The sequence below is a fragment of the Canis lupus genome, chromosome 17 (assembly GCF_003254725.2).
Source record: "Canis lupus dingo isolate Sandy chromosome 17, ASM325472v2, whole genome shotgun sequence".
In the NCBI taxonomy this organism is placed as follows: domain Eukaryota; kingdom Metazoa; phylum Chordata; class Mammalia; order Carnivora; family Canidae; genus Canis; species Canis lupus.
Window position 1 is genome coordinate 3,561,195 of NC_064259.1, and position 18,601 is coordinate 3,579,795.

Here is an 18,601-nt window from a genome sequence, read left to right on the forward strand (position 1 = left end):
GTCGACATCCTGAGATGCGTGAGTGATGGGTTTCAGGGTGAACCTGCAGGTGGGTGTGGTGTCCCCCTCTGCGGGTGGAGGCCAGACGGATGACATGGCAGGTGATGGATGATGTGGACACACACGTCCAGGGAATGGGGTGACACAGCAGCATCCTGTCCCTGCACTGACTCCCGCCAGCCTTCTCCGCTCTATCCTGTCTCAGGGGGGGTCCTCTGGACAACTCTGCTGGGCCCTGCTTGGATGTTTCTGTTAAAAACGCCTGGAGAGTGCAAAAGTCCTCAGCATCATGTGTGCACCTTCCCACACAGATCCTCACTCTTTTGAAACCCATTTAAAAATATACAAACAGGGGCGCCTGGGCGGCTCAGTCACTTAAGCCCCTGACTCTTGGTTTTGACCAGGGTCGTGATCTCAGGGTCCTGGGATCCAGCCCCATGTTGGGCTTTGCACTCAATGCAAAGTCTGTTGGAGATTCTCTCCTTCTATTCCTCCCTTGCTCTCTCTCTAAAATAAAATAAAATCTTTTAAAAAGCAAAACCTACACATACATGCTTGCTAATTACATACTATAAGTAAGAGTCCTCTGGAAATTAAGAGACACTTTCCCTGTCGTCGTATACTTTACCATACTGCCGTGGGCCTATTAACAATCCTGGAGGTGGACAAGGAAGACTTTTTCGCTTCCACATGTGGACAAGGAAACAGTCTCCACGCAAATATGTCACCTTCCCCAGGTCCCCCTCCAGGTAAAGATTCAAGAGTGCTTTGCTTCTCATACACGTGTGTCACTCCTTGCGGGTCCTTGGTCACAGGCTGTCGGGACAGATGGGGAGAATAAGTAGGCCCTGGAAGGGGACGTGGTCTCCTGGACTCCGAGGCCTGGGTTCCTTCAGACAGACTGCGCTGCCCACCCTCCTTAACAACCTCCACATTTCCAGAAGGGAACCAATGCCAAGCACGTTTCCTTTAAAAATGAGTGTGTGTCTCTACCTCACTGCAGTGGAAAATATTCAAACATGGTTCTTAGAAGAAAGTTATTTAAAAAAGAGTTGACTGTATTTCCACGAGGCATCTCCTTGCTTGACACGTGGTACTGGGGCCTGCACGTGTCTCTTTCTCCCCACGGGACAGGCGTTCTGCAAGGACGAGCATCTCCACCTCCCCTCTTCATCCCTAGTGCTGGAATATGGGGCACGTTATATGTGCTCATTAAATACACGCCCGGGAGAGAAGACAGGCCCTTTGTGAATGGCCTGATCACAGTAGCCAGACACGGTTGTGCTCAATAAATACCTATTAAACATATAAGCATGTACATGAATGATTGAAGGCTATGGATACCCCCTCACAGAAAATGCAGGGACATGAAGTGATGGGAGATGAGCCATTTGTGATATATTAAACATAAAGATTGTTCTCTTTACTTGTTTGGCGTGAAATACGTTTTCTGCAGCGAAATAACCAGGACTCTCGAACAAATACCCCCTGCTTTGTTCAGAGTGCCATCAGCAAGGATCGAGTCATCCCAAACGGGACTGGCTCCTAGTGGGATGACACAAATTTGTAGGCACCGCATCCGTTAAGCACAAATTGTGATTTCCTCATAGCAGCACAGCCTTGAGCACCCCGGCTATAAAATATACAGCGGTTAATCCAATACCAGACTGAGTATCTGATCTAAAGTCATGAGCTTTAGTTGGGTGTTGTCATGCTCGGTTTTATGGACTGACACAGAATTTCCATCATATACCCTGGTGGAGCCCCCTACAAATGTCACTCATGGTAGAACTCTCTCAGCTCACATGAGGGTGGAGAAGAGAGAAGCGTATTTTTTTTTTTCTGAGATTGAGGTGCCATGCTGTTTGGTATCATTCCTTTTCAGACCCCAAGTTCAGTTGAAGGGAGAAGAAGGTATCACAGAGCCTGAATAACAGAATTAATCATCGACGAGATATCCTAGCATGCACTGTATCACTTACTGATGACCCCCTATGCGCAGTCAACTCCCAATATAGCTGACATTGCAAAATTTTATAAATAGCAAGAGCGATCAGAAGAGCAAAGTTGGCATGGCTCAAGTAGCACGCATTGCCATGGAACTAACAGCCTGGTTAGCCTTGCCAATACCGTTCCCTGCTGCTCCCGGCCTCATCAGGACCCTGAAACGTGCAATTATGTCTACTGGATGGCCGTGCTCTGGAAATTTCATGTCTAATTTCAGCAAGGTCCCTAACCTATGAAGAAAACTCAGAGTAATGCTGGCAAGCAGGATTTAAATTTTGCTCACTCTCCTTTCCATCTCCGATCCAGAGGATATTCAGACAAAGACTTCCTAGACTCTGAAGGCAAAATACCACGTCTCTGGAAAGAGATGGCTAAAATACTTTCTTTCCTGCAGTGTCTTGGCCCATTTTTGTGCACGAGCTTCACAATCATGCAGGAGCTTCATAAAGGGCTGCTCCTCCTCCCAGGAACTTCAGGGACAGGTGGGACGTACTGAGCCATTTTCCCAAGGACAGACCATGGTTCTTACAGGGCAAGTACATGAGTCTGATCTAAGTTTATAAATTTAGTAAATGGGGATTCCAAGCCTTAAAGTCAGAACTTCTCAATCAAAATTGCGTGTGCGGAGTATTCTCAGTGCACACTCCGTGTCCACCAGGGTGTAATGTGCATAGAGATGTGCTCATAATGCTGTTTCTGCAGCCCCCAGAAAGCAGTGTGTGGACACCCTCGAAGTACACTGCAAAATATTTAGCACTCAAAATTTTGAATCCATAGTTCCAACTGGGTACTGAAGAATATCCTTGTAGAGAGAATATGTCCTCTGTGTTTTCTTAAGTAGGCAATCTGGACACCATACATTGTCTTTGGATTTGAGGCGGATCGCTTGGGGGGAGGGGCAGTTGCATGTTTCTCATATTTCGCTTCTGGAAAATAAAAGTAACTTTAGATGTGATTTATGTCAGTGGAGTAGGAGTTTTTACATCTACCATATATTGGAATATGTACTACGGAATAGCTAACCATTTTCGTACCGGGCATAATAGTGTTGCCGTAATTAACTTTAACACGATACACAAGCCACAGCTGAGGTAGCTATGCTAGTGAATGCACGACCAGAAAATACTATAAATATCTTTCCTTTTATGCCTCAGATCCTATTCTTCAACTGTTGGAACCAAAAATACACACACCAACATTTCACCCATGCTGTCACTTATTCACACAGAATACCATTAGATCTCTCATTGCTCTCTGCTTATAGGAGGGTAAATAGAGGCACAGCACCCAGTATGAGGAACGGCAGAGTTACGTCCTGGGAAAAGTGCTAACTACACGTGGACTACTTGTCATTGCTCCCAGAAAAAGCTTGAGGGAGCTGAAGGAAAAAAACACATGCATCTAGCTGGGGGGGGGGGGAGGGGGGCATAGAAAGCTATTTTAAACCTGTGGAATTATCACTATGGCCTCTCTAAGATAGGAATTCCACCCTGAATCAGATCAAGGGTGGACCTGTTCCCTGGATCCATGGAGCACCATGTGGGGAGGGTGATGGGCCCCTGCATTTCCCTACTGAGGCGACCCACTTCTTTATAGACTCACCTTGGAGATGCACACCTGTTGCATGCGGTGACGGACGCTTCCTTTGAAAGGTCCTCAAGTTCCCCACTCCTGAGGTCTAAGAAACCCTCAGATTCTATAATGACAAGTGGCAGTGGACAAGCTCGTGTAGATCTTCACAGATTTCAAGGCCTCCAGGAATTTTGTTTCATAGGAGAAGGAGAAAGGGAAAGGGAACCAAAGTGTTAGAGTTCTGTTGCGAGAAAATGCGTGAGTAATGGAGAGCAAGAATGTGTCTGAAGATGATACACTTGTCCTACACTGGCTTTACCTCAAGGGCAATCCCTGTAGACATAGGCAAGAGAAAACACACACATGCACACACACACACAAAAGTGGTTTAAGAGTGAATTCACTAACATATTGGTACGATATTGAAAGCACCAAACTGCATTGCATGAAAATGTGAAAGACAAGATCCACGTAAAGAATATTGTTGAAATATGAAGGACAGGGATCCCTGGGTGGCGCAGCGGTTTGGCGCCTGCCTTTGGCCCAGGGCGCGATCCTGGAGACCCGGGATCGAATCCCACATCAGGCTCCCAGTGCATGGAGCCTGCTTCTCCCTCTGCCTGTGTCTCTGCCTCTCTCTCTCTCTCTCTCTGTGACTATCATAAAATAAAAAAAAAAAAAAAAAAAAAAAAAGAAATATGAAGGACAGTGGCCTGGGCTGTGAGCAGGTCGCCATGTAAGGCAGAAAACCAACCACGAGCTGGCCAAGGAGAAGTGTTTCCTTTCTTTGAATTTCTTCTTTCCTCCGCTGGCCACTCTCTCAAAGTAACTCTGACCTCTGAGTCCTCTTCCTCATTTCTTCATTTGCTCGTCCATCTGAATGCCTCCTAGGGGCCGGGAGGCCTGCTGGCTGGGGGGGCTCAGGCCATGTTGGAACCGAATACCCTCTGCCTTTGAGAGAACGCACGGTCAAGGAGGAGAGTCTTCTTTCTTTTAATTTTATTTTTATTTTATTTTTTTACTTGAGTTCATTTTGCCAACATATAGCATAACACCCAGTGCTCATCCCATCCAGTGTCCCCCTCAGTGCCCATCACCCAGTCACCCCCACCACCCACCCACCTCCCTTTCCACCACCCCTTGTTCATCTCCCAGAGTTAGGAGCCGGAGGAGAGTCTTCTCTTTCAGGCGCGATACTACTTTTATCATTGGATCTATACCACCCACCGTGATGGTGAGGACATTTGTAAGCTAGAATTCGCATAAATTTTCTGGTACTTGTCAGCTGTTCCTGTCTCTAAAATACGCCAGGGAAACCTGCTAGAGTAACTCCATTGTATCCTAGAGGATTAGCACTGAAACCAGTTTTTATAAATAGCCCAGAGGACCTTCCTCTCTGTTAGACTCCGTCCCCCCAAGTGTCTTCCATAGGCCAGCGAAGCACGCAGATTCATCCTGCTTTACAGAACTCACTGTCCCTGGGGAGACATGTCCCCCCTGGAGATTAGGGGGGAACATGCTAGAAGTCCTGCCCTAGGGGTGAGCAGAAAGTGCCAGGGGGGTGCGGTGAAAGACAGCTTTGCTGGCCATGGGCAGCGTGGTCAAGAAACATGATTAAAAACCGTTGTGTCCGGGGCAGCCCGGGTGGCTCAGCGGTTTAGCGCCGCCTTCAGGGCCTGATCCTGGAGACCTGGGATCGAGTCCCATGTCAGGCTCCCTGCGTGGAGCCTGTTTCTTCCTCTGCCTGTGTCTCTGCCTCTCTCTCTGTGTCTCTCATGAATAGATAAATAAAATCTTAAAAAAAAAAAAATTAAGGGATGCCCTTTGGCCTGAGTACAAATTTAAATGGGTCTTCTCCCGTTCTCATAATTTTGCTGAGACCCCAAAGCTGAAAAGGGATAAGATGTCCAAGCTATGACAAACAGAGCAACAAAGTCCAGCTACACGGTGGCCAATGAGACCTTTCCTTATCTGCCGTTACCGCCGAAGTGCAATAAAAGTCCAGAAACCAACGGATGGGGGAAATTCTTCAGAAGCTGTGTAAGAGAAGCAGGCTTTATGGTTCTTGGTCCCCCTCTGTGTTAGGTTTCTGGGGCTCAGGTGTCAGAGTAGCACACAACTGGCTGATGTAAACAATGATTTCAGTCTGGAGACCAGAAGCCAGAAATTAAAGTGTCACAGGGTCGGGTCCAGAAATCCAAGTGTCACAAGGTCGGGTCCCTCTGAGGACTGGGAGGCACAGTCCTTTCCAGTCTCTCTACCTGGCTCGTCCATTTCCACCTGCACCCTGAGCTTCCCCCACTTCACCTTTTCTCCTGTGTGTCTGTCTCTGTTCCAAACTTCCCTTTCTTATAAGAGCATCACATCAGTCAACTCAAAGTAGAACCCACCAGAGCAACTGTCTCCTTTCTCAAAGTCCTCATCTCCAAATACAGACTCATCTTGAAGTCCTCGAGATTAGGACACAAATGTGTGAATTGGGGGCAAACCCAATTCAAGTCTCAACACTCCAGTTTTCTGGCTCCTAAAAATTCATGTCCTTTATGCAAAACACACGCATCCTGTCCCAACATCTCCAAAGTCCTAGCCTGCCCCAGCATCATCGGTAAATCCAAACCCTATCTAAATATCATCTAGATCAGGGAAGGGTGACATTCGAGGCAAACTCCTTTCCAGTTGCAAACCCATGAAACTAGACAAGTTATCTGCTTCCACAGTACGATGATGGGACAGGCAAGGACAGACCTTCTCCCACTCTGGAGGGGAGAAATCCGAAGGGAAGAAGGGGTCAGGGTTGGAAACATAGGACCAATTCTGTTCAGTTTAAGGCTGGACAACAGTCCTCTCGGGCTTGATGCTCTGCCCTTGGGCCAACTGAGGCAGCACCTTCATCTTCCCTTCACCAGACTTCACCCCATCTAGGAGCAAAGGCTCCCAACCCCGAGCTGCGGGGTCTCAGCCTGCCAGAGGCTGAGGCACCTGGCTCCCACCTGGAGAAGCCAGGCCCGGCCTTCCTGGGCTGCCCAGCAGAGTGAGTGGGCCGGGTGCTCCCAGAACCTCCTCCGGCGGGAGCTCCAGGAATTTCTAGGAATCAGAGGACTTGGAGGGAGAAGGCTGGAAGTGCGCTCACTCCTGAGCAGAACGGGCACTCAGGACTGGAGAGGAAGGCTGAAGCCCTCTACAGGAAGGGGGGCTGTGGACTTGCCCCTGTGCACGTTTGCTTCTGCTCATGCTATTTCTTGTCCCTGCTTGGTTATTTAGAATTTAGGAACTGCTGGTGCTGCACACAGCTCTGCCTGTACTGAAAGGGCGGTCCGGCTAATAAAACTGTCTTGGCAAAAAGCAGTGAAGATCTGTACTACTTTGACCATAAGAAGATGCAACAGAGACAGAGAGAGGGAAATAGTGAGATTGGGGGGGGGGGGGGGAGAAGGAGAGAGGAGGAGAGAGAGGGGAGAGAGGGAGGGAGCTGGGGGGTGGGGAGAGGGAGAACAAAGGGGGGCTGGGTCCAGCATGGGCCCCAGAAGAAAAGAGCAGCAGGTTCTGAAGCTCAGGCGTCAATGGAGGAAAGCCTTGGGGGAGCGCGGGGCTCATGTAGGAAAGGTAGAGAAGCAGCCCCGGCCACAGCTCATGGCTGAGTCAGAAGGAGTCCTTCCTAGGACGTTGCCTCATCGCAGGCTGAGGGGAAGGGGAGCTACATCTGACATCTCTGGGGACCACCTTCTTGGCCAGGCTCATCCGTAGGCACCTTCCCCCTGCAGTTGTACCAACCTCACCCCCCAAATCTACAGGACACCCACACGCTCCTGGGTGCCTCACCTTGGGGGATATCACCAAAAGTAATGATGCTGTCATTACCCTGGATGAACATGTTTTCTCTAAGAAGAAATTAAGATGGGGGGCTGGGGTGGCTCCGTCTGTCAAGGGACAATGCCAGTTTCAGCTCAGGGCCCTGGGATTGATCCCTGCATCAGGCTCTGTAGTCAGCAGCGAGTTTGCTTGCCCTCTGTTCCTCCCCCCACCCCACTCATGCTGTCTCTCTCTCTCTCTCTCTCTCTCTCTCAAATAAATAAGTCTTTTTAAAAAGGAAGAGATTAAGATACATCAGTAGCTATGTGTAGAGAAGTCAGATTTGGTGGATTTTTACATTGTACTTCCGAAACTGGCTATCAGTTCCTTTCTACTTTACATTCTTATAAGCATGCTTACACATATGCTCACAATCACACGTCCTCTTCTTGACTGTGTGAGATGAAGGTACTGATAGAAAACAGGAGCAGAGCCTCCAGGGGAAGTGGCCTCCTCAGCCCTGAGGAGGGAGGACAGGTGTCATCCCCTGCCCTCCCTACACACTGCCAGCTGAGGAAGTGCACACAGCATTTTTTGGAGCATGTCTGTCTCTCATTCATTCAGATGGCAAAGGGTTGATGTGTAACAGGCAGGAACCGTCTCTCCAGCCCACCTCACTGGCTGCCCCTCCGCTGGGGCACAAGGTAGGGGGGCCGCAGGTGGCACTGTGCAGAAAGTCAGCGGGCTGCTTAGGAGGATGGCCAACCGGGGCTTTAGGAAACGGTTATTTACCTTTTTAATAAATAATAATGAGGATAATGATAATCATAAATCCCTGGGTGTCCGGTCAACAAACAAAAGCCTTTTCTAGAGCAGCTTCTCACCAAAAAGAAAAGGGGGGGAAAAAAAAAAGATTGAAGCTGATTAATGTAAGTGTAACAAAAATAAATTTTGTTTCAATTGCAAAAGCAATTGCCTTCTAACAAACGCAGGGCTAATGGGACCAGTGTGAACATGTGAAACAGCTTTATCTGGAGCCACAAATATCCCTCCTGTAACTAGCTGGGCTTCACTTGTGTGTAGTGTGCGCGTCCAGGGTCATGATGTAAAAATGTATTTCATATGGCAGGTCACGGTCATAAGTTTGAAAGCCACTGCTCTGTGCTGCACAGCCCTTGTGCCCCTTTGTGTTTTTATTAATTGTGAGAGAGATAAAGCTGGAGAGGCAGAAAGCGTAGAAGCATGCTTTGCCTACATTGCAGAGGGCAGCGGATTTTGCTCCAGCGTGAAGGGCTCCCTTGAACATGAACCCATAGAGTCCGAAGAGCCAGGCTGCACGCTGGGGCAAAGAGTCTGATGGGGGTACAGGACCTGGGAAACCAGCTCAGGGTCTGTGGTGAAAATTCTGATAGTCTTGAGAAGAGCCTAAGTACCTGCAGCGATAGTAGAAACCAGCAGGGAATCCTGGGGTGACTCAGGTGGGGGACTTGCTGGAGCTCCCCGGGGTGTGTGAACAAATAGGCATATTCACTCACCGGACATTTATGGAGCCGCTCCCTACCGCGTGCCAGGAACTGCTAGAGGCGTTGGACAAAGAAAGGTTAAAATAATAGCAACAGCAATCCCATGTGTGGGCATCTCATGATGTACAGGTGGCATTCTGAGCACTGGAGGATGAGGGCGCAGGTGCTGGCCAGGCCGCCGAGTGCCGGCAGCTCTCGGGCATCGCTGCTGGAATGCAAAATGGGGTGCCGCCACATGGGAAGGGAGTTCCTTGGTTTCTTACAAAATTAAATATACTCGTACCATGGGATCCAGCAATTGTGCTCCTTGGTATTTACCCAAGGAATTGAACACCTAGGTTCGCAGGAGAAAAAATTCATATGGTCATTTATCGCCGCTTTATTCATAATTGCCAAAACTTGGAGGCAACCAAGATGCCCTCTGGTAGGTGAGCGGATAAATACGCTGTGGTCCGCCCAAAGGGATGTTACTCAGCACACGCACAGAAGTGAGCTGTCAAGCCATGAAAAGACCTCGAGGAACCTTCAGTACATATTTCTAAGTGAACGAAGCTAATCTGAAAAGGCTACACACTGCGTGGCTCAAACTATAAGGCAGCCTGGACAAGATAATAACAGCTATGGAGACAATAGAAAGATCAGGGGTTGTTGGAGGTGGGGGCAGTAGGGAGGGGTGATTTTTAGGGGGAGCACAAATGATATTTAGAGCAGTGCAACTCTTCTGCATTTTGTGATAATGGTAAATGCGTATCATTATCCCTTTGTCAAAACCCATGGAGTGTACAACACCGAGAGTGAGCCACAGTGTAGACTATAAGCTGTGGGTGATTATGATGAGTCAATGTAGGGTCACAAATTTTCACTAATTTAGCATTCTGGTAGGTTGTGTCCACAGTGGGGCAGGCCGTGCGTGCATGGGGACTGGGGATTTATGGGACTTCTCTGTACTTTCCACCCAATTTTGCTGTGTACCTGAAACTACTGTAAAAAATAAAGTCTTTAAAAAAAATACATAGCTCATGTGAATAACAGAGACAAAACATGAATTTTGGAGGCAGTAGGTTTGAGTGATTCTTTTGTTTTTATTAAAGGTCAAGGGCTACGTGATGAGATCCACTAAAAAATATGAGGGAGGGAGGAAAGAAAGAATATGGGAAGGAAGGAAAGAAAGAAGGAAGGAAGGAAGGAAGGAAGGAAGGAAGGAAGGAAGGAAGGAAGGAAGGAAACGAATGGATGGATGGATGGATGGATGGATGGATGGATGGATGGACGGACACCGGAATTGGCATTTTCAGTCCAAGGTAAACTATTTCAGAGTCTTAGAACACCCAAGCCTCTGTTATTCAAACTTCAATAATGTCTCATTAATAGACGAAATCAGTGGGGTTTAACCAACATTGTTTAAGAAATGGAATAGAAAGTAGTCTGAATTACACTTAATAAGAAGAGATATTCACTTGTGACCTTTGGTTTCTGCTTCATATGTGTATTGCTTGCGTGCTCATCATGATGTAAAATCATGTTTTATTTTTTTTATTTTAAATTTTTTAAATCTTTATTTATTTATAATAGTCACAGAGAGAGAGAGGCAGAGACCCAGGCAGAGGGAGAAGCAGGCTCCATGCACCAGGAGCCCGACGTGGGGACTCGATCCCGGGTCTCCAGGATCGTGCCCTGGGCCAAAGGCAGGCGCCAAACCGCTGCGCCACCCAGGGATCCCTAAAATCATGTTTTAAAAGTTTCAGGGTCAGGGGCAGCCCTGGTGGCCCAGCAGTTTAGCACCTGCCTTCAGCCCGGGGTGTGATCCTGGAGACCCGGGATCGAGTCCCACATCAGGCTCCCTGTATGGAGCCTGCTTCTCCCTCTGCCTGTGTCTCTGCCCCTCTTTCTCTCTCTATCTCAAATAAATAAATACATACATACATAAAAGTTTCAGGGACCCTGCCCTGGGCCCTCAGCTGTGCATTAATGCAGCATACCCTCTGGCCGGGCAATTGAGAGAATAAACGAGTGACAACATCAACAAGACTATTTTAGCAACTTTAAAGCGCGCGCTGATGAACCCAACAGGTAGTGACAGTCGTTGGCAGCCTGTGTGTCGAGGGGAGGCGCAGCAGCAGGTGCTTAGTAAGCCCTCTCAGTATTGCACTTGTGTTTAAATGCAATGCAGGAGGTCAATATGCAAAGACCAGGAGGATAGAAAGTTCTAGGTGGCTAGAATAAAACATCAAGGCCCTAAAGCACTGTGGGAACAACAGGGTAAAGTGGGATCTGGAGAGTCAGGTGCGTTCAGTTTAAACCCGTTACCACGTGGGAAGATACAGAGAAGGAGGACCCCAGGTAGGCAGGAGATCTACAGATCAAACCCCGGGTCCAGGTCTGAGGCGGAGGTAGGCAGAGAGGGGCGGCCGGACTGCGAGTGGAGGCGCTCATTTCGGGAGAGCCGACCAAGAGAGAAGACGAGAAAGAACCGTCCTGCGGGCCAGCGTCTCAGGCGCGGAGCAGTGCGTGTGGTCAGAGCTCATCCAAGACTGGTAAATTCAATTTAATGAGTCAAGTATTTACCCCGTGATATTTTTAGTGCATTATTGGCTTAGCAAAAACGTTTCCTGTTCAGAGGGGAAAGGAACATTTCATATGTATCCTGACGGTGTTTTCCTAATTTTGAGAGACTTCTAGAATATCTTACCCTCCTTCCATAATAGTTCTTTAAGTGAAGGGTCTTCTTTGTAAAGATCATTGGTAAGAGACAATAATAACCATAGAAATAGTCAGCTGGGGCTCTGCCCAAATGTAAATCTTCAGACTCTGAGCATGAATTATATCTGCAACAATGTTTACGATTAGGTATCTTGCTTACAAATACAGAAGTATTCACACATATATGAAAGGTATACTGGCTATAAAAAAAGATGACCCCTAGGCCTAGCCCTGATACACATTCAGTGGTTTTAAAAATAGCAGATGAGTTTCCGTTTTACTAAATTAGACTTTCAGGAGGCATGTGTATCCTTTCCGAGGGCCACATTTTCCATTTGTTAGCCTAAAACTCCTTTAAATACTAGGTTACTAATGATGTTGCAAACATGTATTTTTTTTTTTAATACTGTTCCCATGAGAAGCCTGCAGGTCTCAAACACCCCTCCTCCCACTTCCTTATTTTAAAACTTTTCCTTAGAAAGGAAAAGAAAGACAGACAGAAAAAGTATACAGATGAGTTATTTAGTTGTCTTTTCCCTCCACCTCCCCTCCCAATCCTCAATAAATTCTGGAACATGGAATAGGTATGGTAAGATCATGTTACAAAATAGCAATCTAGGTAATCCTCTCTGAAAGTTCTTACCTTGTCTATGGAATACAAGGAGGAATCTGCTCCAGGACATTCCTTACAAGCCTCCATGCCTGCTCGACCTCCTCCCGTCCCTGCCCTGCGTTGACTGAAAGACCCCTGGAGTCGCCACAGTGACCTCCCATCATCCCCGCCTGCCCCCTCACAACTAATAAACAACCCGGATTGGCTGGCTTTCTCTTCTCCAAAGATGACCCATCTTTCTCAGAACAGAAGTTGCGCTTCTTATCTGAAAGGGTAAATATTAACTTCTATTTCCTCCCAGAAGATCATAGCACTAGAAGAAGAAACTCATTCTTTTCCAGCTTTATATTGCACTCCCCTAATTCTCATTCTAAAGTCACACGTGACTTTTTGCTTACGGAGTGAAAAAGGCAAATAAATATTGAATTGGCTGTAGATTTTTTCAAAAACGCATTCTCTCTCGAAGTCTGAAATACGAGATGCCCTCATAGTTTGCATGAAAATAATGCAACCGAGCTAAATTCTCTCAAGCCTTCTGGCTAGAGTATGCATCTGTCCCTGGGTGTTGGGGGAAGAGCAGCGTGGAGCCACCCATTCCACCCACCCACTCCCCTGCGGCGTGCCCAGGGGCCGGAATGGCCGGGAAATGTGTGAGCTGAGCCAGGAACGCGATTCAGGGCTTGCCTTGTGGGAGCCAATATGAATTGTCACACACCGCCTCTGGTTTCATACCTCTCCAGACTTCAGGTCACCCGGTATGCGTGGCTGCAGATTCCTCTGGTTCCGAGGGCTCTAAAAAAAAAAAAATAAATAATAATAATAATAATAATAATAATAATAATAAATAAATTGCCAGCACGACCGACCTGAATATCACAAGTGCAGGATGCGGTGTTTTTCTTTAGGATGCTTAAGGAGGGGGAGGGTACCGCGATGGTGGAGTATGGATCACACATACCACGGTCTGTGAAACATGCGAAAACGTGGTACCATTTCACGTTATTGAAGACATCAGAAAACTGCAAGGCTTGGGTGCTGCAGTATTATTTGCAGGGAGGGCACCTGAAAGGAGGAGGGCTGGGGTCCCGTAACTAGTCCTAAGCGGCTGACTCCTCTCGTGAAACACTCTGGGCAGTTATCTTGGGAATCGCTCAAAGTTGCCAGCTCCCCGGCGCTGGAGGGTGTGAAGCCAGTGATGACGACAGACAATGCATAGGAAGCGGCGGGTTGCTTTTTCATTCCCCCCCCCACCCATAATATCCGCGGATGGGGGAAGAGCGACTAAATAAAGAAACACAAAGAAAACAAAAACAAAAGCAAAAACAAAAACAAAAACGGGTTTCCAAGTAGCCCAGCAGGACCGACCGGGGTTTGGGGGCTGCTTTACAGAAGCGGGCCCGACCTGGGGGTCGCCGTCCCGGAGCGGCCGGTCCCACCTCTGCACGCACGCGGGCGCCCCTCGGCTCCGAAGTTGGGATGCGCCTCGTTTTCTCTTCCGTCCGGGTCGTTTCGCTTAAAACAGCGCGCGCCCCGGGAGGCGTGCGGGCTCCTCGCTAGAGGGTCGGGAGGGAGGACGCCGGGGACCGAGAGAGGGGGAGGGGACAAAGAGGGGGACGCGGGGCGCGGGGGGAGGGGAGGGGAGGGGAGGGGGAGGGCGCGGGGCGGGCGCGGGGGCGGGGCCGCGCCGGAGCTCGCGGGGCCCGGGACCCGGTTTAGAACCTGCCTCCGGAGTGGCCAGATTGAACGCGAGGACCCGGCCCCAGCCAAACCCCCAGACCGTTACTCCGGCCTCCGCCTGGGGCGGGACGCGCGCGGCCCCGGCGCCTCCGAGGATGGAAAACCTGCGGAGCAAAGGGGACAAAACAGAAAATGCAGACGGGGGGTGGGGGCGGGGGCGGGGGCGGGGGGAGAAGGAAGCCGCGCGGGCTTTATATGGCTTTCTTTGCCTTAGAAAAAAAGGGAGAAAGGGAAAAGGAGGAGAGACCGAGGGGGAGAGCGAGGAGCGAGCCCACGTGCCCGGGAGGCGTTGTGTTAAAGCGCCACCTTCCGTCGACCCGGGCGCGGCGGGCTCCCCGGGCGGGCTCGGGCGCGCGCGGCTCCGGGAAGCAGCTGCACCCACCGGGGGCGCGCCGGGCCGCACCCGCCCGCACCCGCCCGCCCCGCCCGCCCCGCCGCGCGCGCCCGAGCCCGAGCCCGAGCCTGAGCCTGTGCACCCGGACAGCGAGCGCGCCAGGTCCGCGGCTCCGGGGGACCCCGGCACAAAGGGGGTGCGGGCCCCGGCCCGGACTGGCCCGGTTCGCCGCGGCTCGCGAGCATCCCGGGGAGAGGCGCATCTGTGCACGCACGCGGGTGTTTTTTTTTTTGTTTTTTTTTTTTTTTTTTTAAATAACATATCTCCAGACGTGCCTCCCCCTTCTCCCCCACCCCCCATCTTTGCAAAGCAGCCCCGAGGGCGGGGGGGTAGGGGGCGTGGCCGAGGAGTTAATAAAGGGAGATGGGCGGAGCCGGCCCGCAGCCATTGGCTGGCCCGGGGAGTGATGTCACCCATATGACACCCTGATAACTAGTTGGGAGAGAGCCCTCAACTTTTTGCAGAAGGAGCGCGCGCGCCTGGGAGTGCTCGGGGTCCGGCGCTTGCGGCGGGAGCCACCAGCCGAGCAGAGAGGGAGAGAGAGAGAGAAAGAGAGAGAGAGACACACACAGAGGGGTCCCGGGCTGCTCCGACCGCCGCCGCCGCCGCCGCCGCCGCCGCCTCTCCGGTCGCGGCCGCAGCTTCCCGCGCGCGGGCGGCCGCCGCCGCCGCCGCCGCCGCCGCCGCCGCCGCCGCCGCAGCCGCTGTGTGCAGCCTGGAAGGGGGGGCGGGGGGGAGGGGGGGAGCCGCGGACGCGGGGTACCGAGGACTTTGCAACTTGCCCGGGAAGGTGGAGGGGCGAGAGGGGGAGGGGGACCTCCGCACGAGACCGAGCGGCCCGGGTTGGAGCGCCCAGCCCCGCGGCGGATCATGGTGCAGCAGGCGGAGAGCTTGGAAGCGGAGAGCAACCTGCCCCGGGAGGCGCTGGACACGGAGGAGGGCGAATTCATGGCTTGCAGCCCGGTGGCCCTGGACGAGAGCGACCCGGACTGGTGCAAGACGGCGTCGGGCCACATCAAGCGGCCGATGAACGCGTTCATGGTGTGGTCCAAGATCGAGCGCAGGAAGATCATGGAGCAGTCCCCGGACATGCACAACGCCGAGATCTCCAAGAGGCTGGGCAAGCGGTGGAAAATGCTCAAGGACAGCGAGAAGATCCCGTTCATCCGGGAGGCGGAGCGGCTGCGGCTCAAGCACATGGCCGACTACCCCGACTACAAGTACCGGCCCCGGAAAAAGCCCAAGATGGACCCGTCGGCGAAGCCCAGCGCCGGCCAGAGCCCCGAGAAGAGCGCAGCGGGCGGCGGCGGCGGCGGCGGCGGCGGCGGCGGCGGCGGCGGGGGCGGCGCGGGCGCGGGCGCGGGCGGCGGCGGCGGCGCGGGCGGCGCCAAGACCTCCAAGGGCTCCGGCAAGAAGTGCGGCAAGCCCAAGGCCCCCGCGGCCCCCGCGGCCCCCGCGGCCGGCGGCGCCAAGGCGGGCGCGGGCGCGGGCGCGGGCGCGGGCGCGGGCAAGGCGGCGCAGCCCGGGGAGCTGGGCGGCGCGGCCGACGAGTACGTGCTGGGCGCCCTGCGCGTGGGCGGCGCGGGCGGCGGGGGCGCGGGCAAGACGGTCAAGTGCGTGTTCCTGGACGAGGACGACGAGGACGACGAGGACGACGACGAGCTGCAGCTGCGCATCAAGCAGGAGGCGGACGAGGACGACGACGAGCCGCCGCACCAGCAGCTCCTGCAGCCGCCGGGCCAGCAGGCGCCGCCGCTGCTCAGACGCTACAACGTCGCCAAGGTGCCGGCCAGCCCCACGCTGAGCAGCGCCGCCGAGTCCCCCGAGGGCGCGAGCCTGTACGACGAGGTGCGGGCCGGCGCGGCGGGGGGCGCGGGCGCGGGCGCGGGGGGCGGCAGCCGCCTCTACTACAGCTTCAAGAACATCACCAAGCAGCACCCGCCGCCGCTCGCGCAGCCCGCGCTGTCGCCCGCGTCCTCGCGCTCCGTGTCCACCTCGTCGTCGTCGTCCTCGTCCGGCGGCGGCGGCGGCGGCGGCGGCGGCGGCCCGGGCAGCAGCGGAGGCGGCGGCGGCGGCGGCGGCGGCAGCAGCAGCAGCAGCAGCAGCGGCGGCGAGGACGCCGACGACCTCATGTTCGACCTGAGCTTGAATTTCTCCCAGGGCGCGCACAGCGCGGGCGAGCAGCAGCTGGGGGGCGGCGCGGCGGCCGGGAACCTGTCCCTGTCTCTGGTGGATAAGGATTTGGATTCGTTCAGCGAGGGCAGCCTGGGCTCCCACTTCGAGTTCCCCGACTACTGCACGCCCGAGCTCAGCGAGATGATCGCGGGGGACTGGCTGGAGGCGAACTTCTCCGACCTGGTGTTCACGTATTGAGCGGGGCCGCCCCCGGCTTCTCGCTCCTTCTCTCCGCGGGGTGCAGAGCGGGGCTCCTCGGGAGGAAGTCGTGGTGGTGGCGATGATGATGATGATGATGATGATGATGATGATGGTGGTGTCGATGATGGTGTCGATGATGGTGGTGGTGGTGGTAGGGTGGAGGGGAGACCAGAAGATGCTGATCTTGATATGATGTCGTGACACAAAGAAATTGGAAAACGATGATGGAAATTTCGGTGGAGTTAAAAGTGAAATGAGTAGTTTTAAAACATTTTTCCTGTCCTTTTTTTTTTTTTTTTTTCTTTTTTTCTTTTTTTTTTGCTCCCCTCCCTTCCCTTATCGTGTCTCAAGGTAGTTGCATACCTAGTCTGGAGTTGTGATTCCCCATCCCCCCACCCCCCCACCCCTCCCCAAATGTGTTTTTGTAATTACTATTTCTTTTTCCTGAAATTCGTGATTGCAACAAAGGCGGAGGGGACAGGGCGGGGGAGGGGAGGGAGGACCCGCTCCGGAAGGCGCTGTTTGAAGCCTGTCGGTCTTTGAAGTCTGGAAGACGTCTGCAGAGGACCTTTTGGCAGCACAACCGTTACGCTAGGGAGTTGGTTGGAGATTCCTTTTTTTTTTTTTTTCCCTTAAGAGATCTTAAAGAACTGGTGATTTTTTTTAAAAAAACAAACAAACACAAAAACAAAAAAGGGACCATTGCAACTTTTTTTATTTTATTTTATTTTTTTGGAGGGAGAAAACTGATGTCTTCTATGCATCCGATTCTTAACAAAACTGCAGGGAGCTTGAAAAAATGCAGACTGTACAAACGCTCACAAAAAAAAAAAAAAAACTGTGAACTGACTTAAGATCAGAGTTTACTTTTCAGATCAAATTGTTTATGGTTTTACAAATGTGATTTCTACTTGCCAACTTTTTTTTTGTAACTTGTTCCCTTATACCTCCTTGATTGAATACCAGACAGCCTAGACCTCAGTACAAAAGGTATTGAAACATTTTTGATACATAACAGACCTCAGTCTTTTTTAAAAATTAATATATTTTCAGGCGTATTTTTGTACAGTGAAAAGGGAACATTCTTGCTGTGTTTTTTCAGTAAGACTTTCAGGCACTTCTTCCCTTTTGATTTCTTTTTTTCCTCTGTTTTTTTTAGCATGCAAGTATGTTGGTACGTGATGTCCTGGTTTAAAAAGGATTAAAATTTTTAAATAATCCTTGCATCTAAAGGCCTTGTGGTTTAAAAAAAAAAAAGCAAACTTTTTTTTGTACAGCTATAGTAGAGATTTGTTCAATATTTGTAGGTAAAGATTTATTGAAAATGGTGATATAGACCTCAGAGCTGTTATCTTAGTTTAAAGATTGTATATGTACTGTACTATACTAGGACTTTATGTATCTCATACGCTGTGATATGTGGATGGGGCCCCAGATGGAAGGTTTGAAACTGGATTCTCGATTTTTAGCAAAAAAAAAAAGAAAAAAAAAAAAAAAAGGCACATAGTTTAAAAAGTTTCTCATTTTGTGCAATATAATCTAAATAAAGTACAGACCATCTGCATATTTTGTAGCAAATGGTGGCAAAGCAGACTCAATGCACTGTCGACATCATTGCCTGTTTTTTTTTTTTTTTTTTTTTTTTTTTGTGCTGGAAGTCTGTATCTTGACAATTTTAATAAATCAGCTGGAACTGATAGAAACTCGCATCGCCAATAGTCTCTATAGAAGTCAAACTGGAGGTCCTGGGGTCGCAGCGCAGTGGCGAGGCTGTTGTGTGCGCGGGCGGGAGGCGGGGGTCAGGCTGCGAAGCGTCGCAGAGGCAGGCCCGGGTCTTTCTCCTCCGCCTTCCGCGGCTACTTCTGGAAAAGGAGGGAGGAGGATCCTTTG

The 18,601-nt window shown here is 51.2% G+C and overlaps 1 protein-coding gene across 1 annotated transcript; it reads left to right on the forward strand.

Annotated features, from left to right (window-relative positions):
* The first annotated feature begins 15,075 nt into the window (after window positions 1-15,075).
* SOX11 (SRY-box transcription factor 11) lies at window positions 15,076-17,106 on the forward strand. The gene has a single exon (XM_049095999.1). The coding sequence runs from the start codon at window positions 15,206-15,208 to the stop codon at window positions 16,706-16,708; it is 1,503 nt and encodes a 500-aa protein (XP_048951956.1). The 5' UTR covers window positions 15,076-15,205; the 3' UTR covers window positions 16,709-17,106.
* The last annotated feature ends 1,495 nt before the right edge of the window (window positions 17,107-18,601 follow it).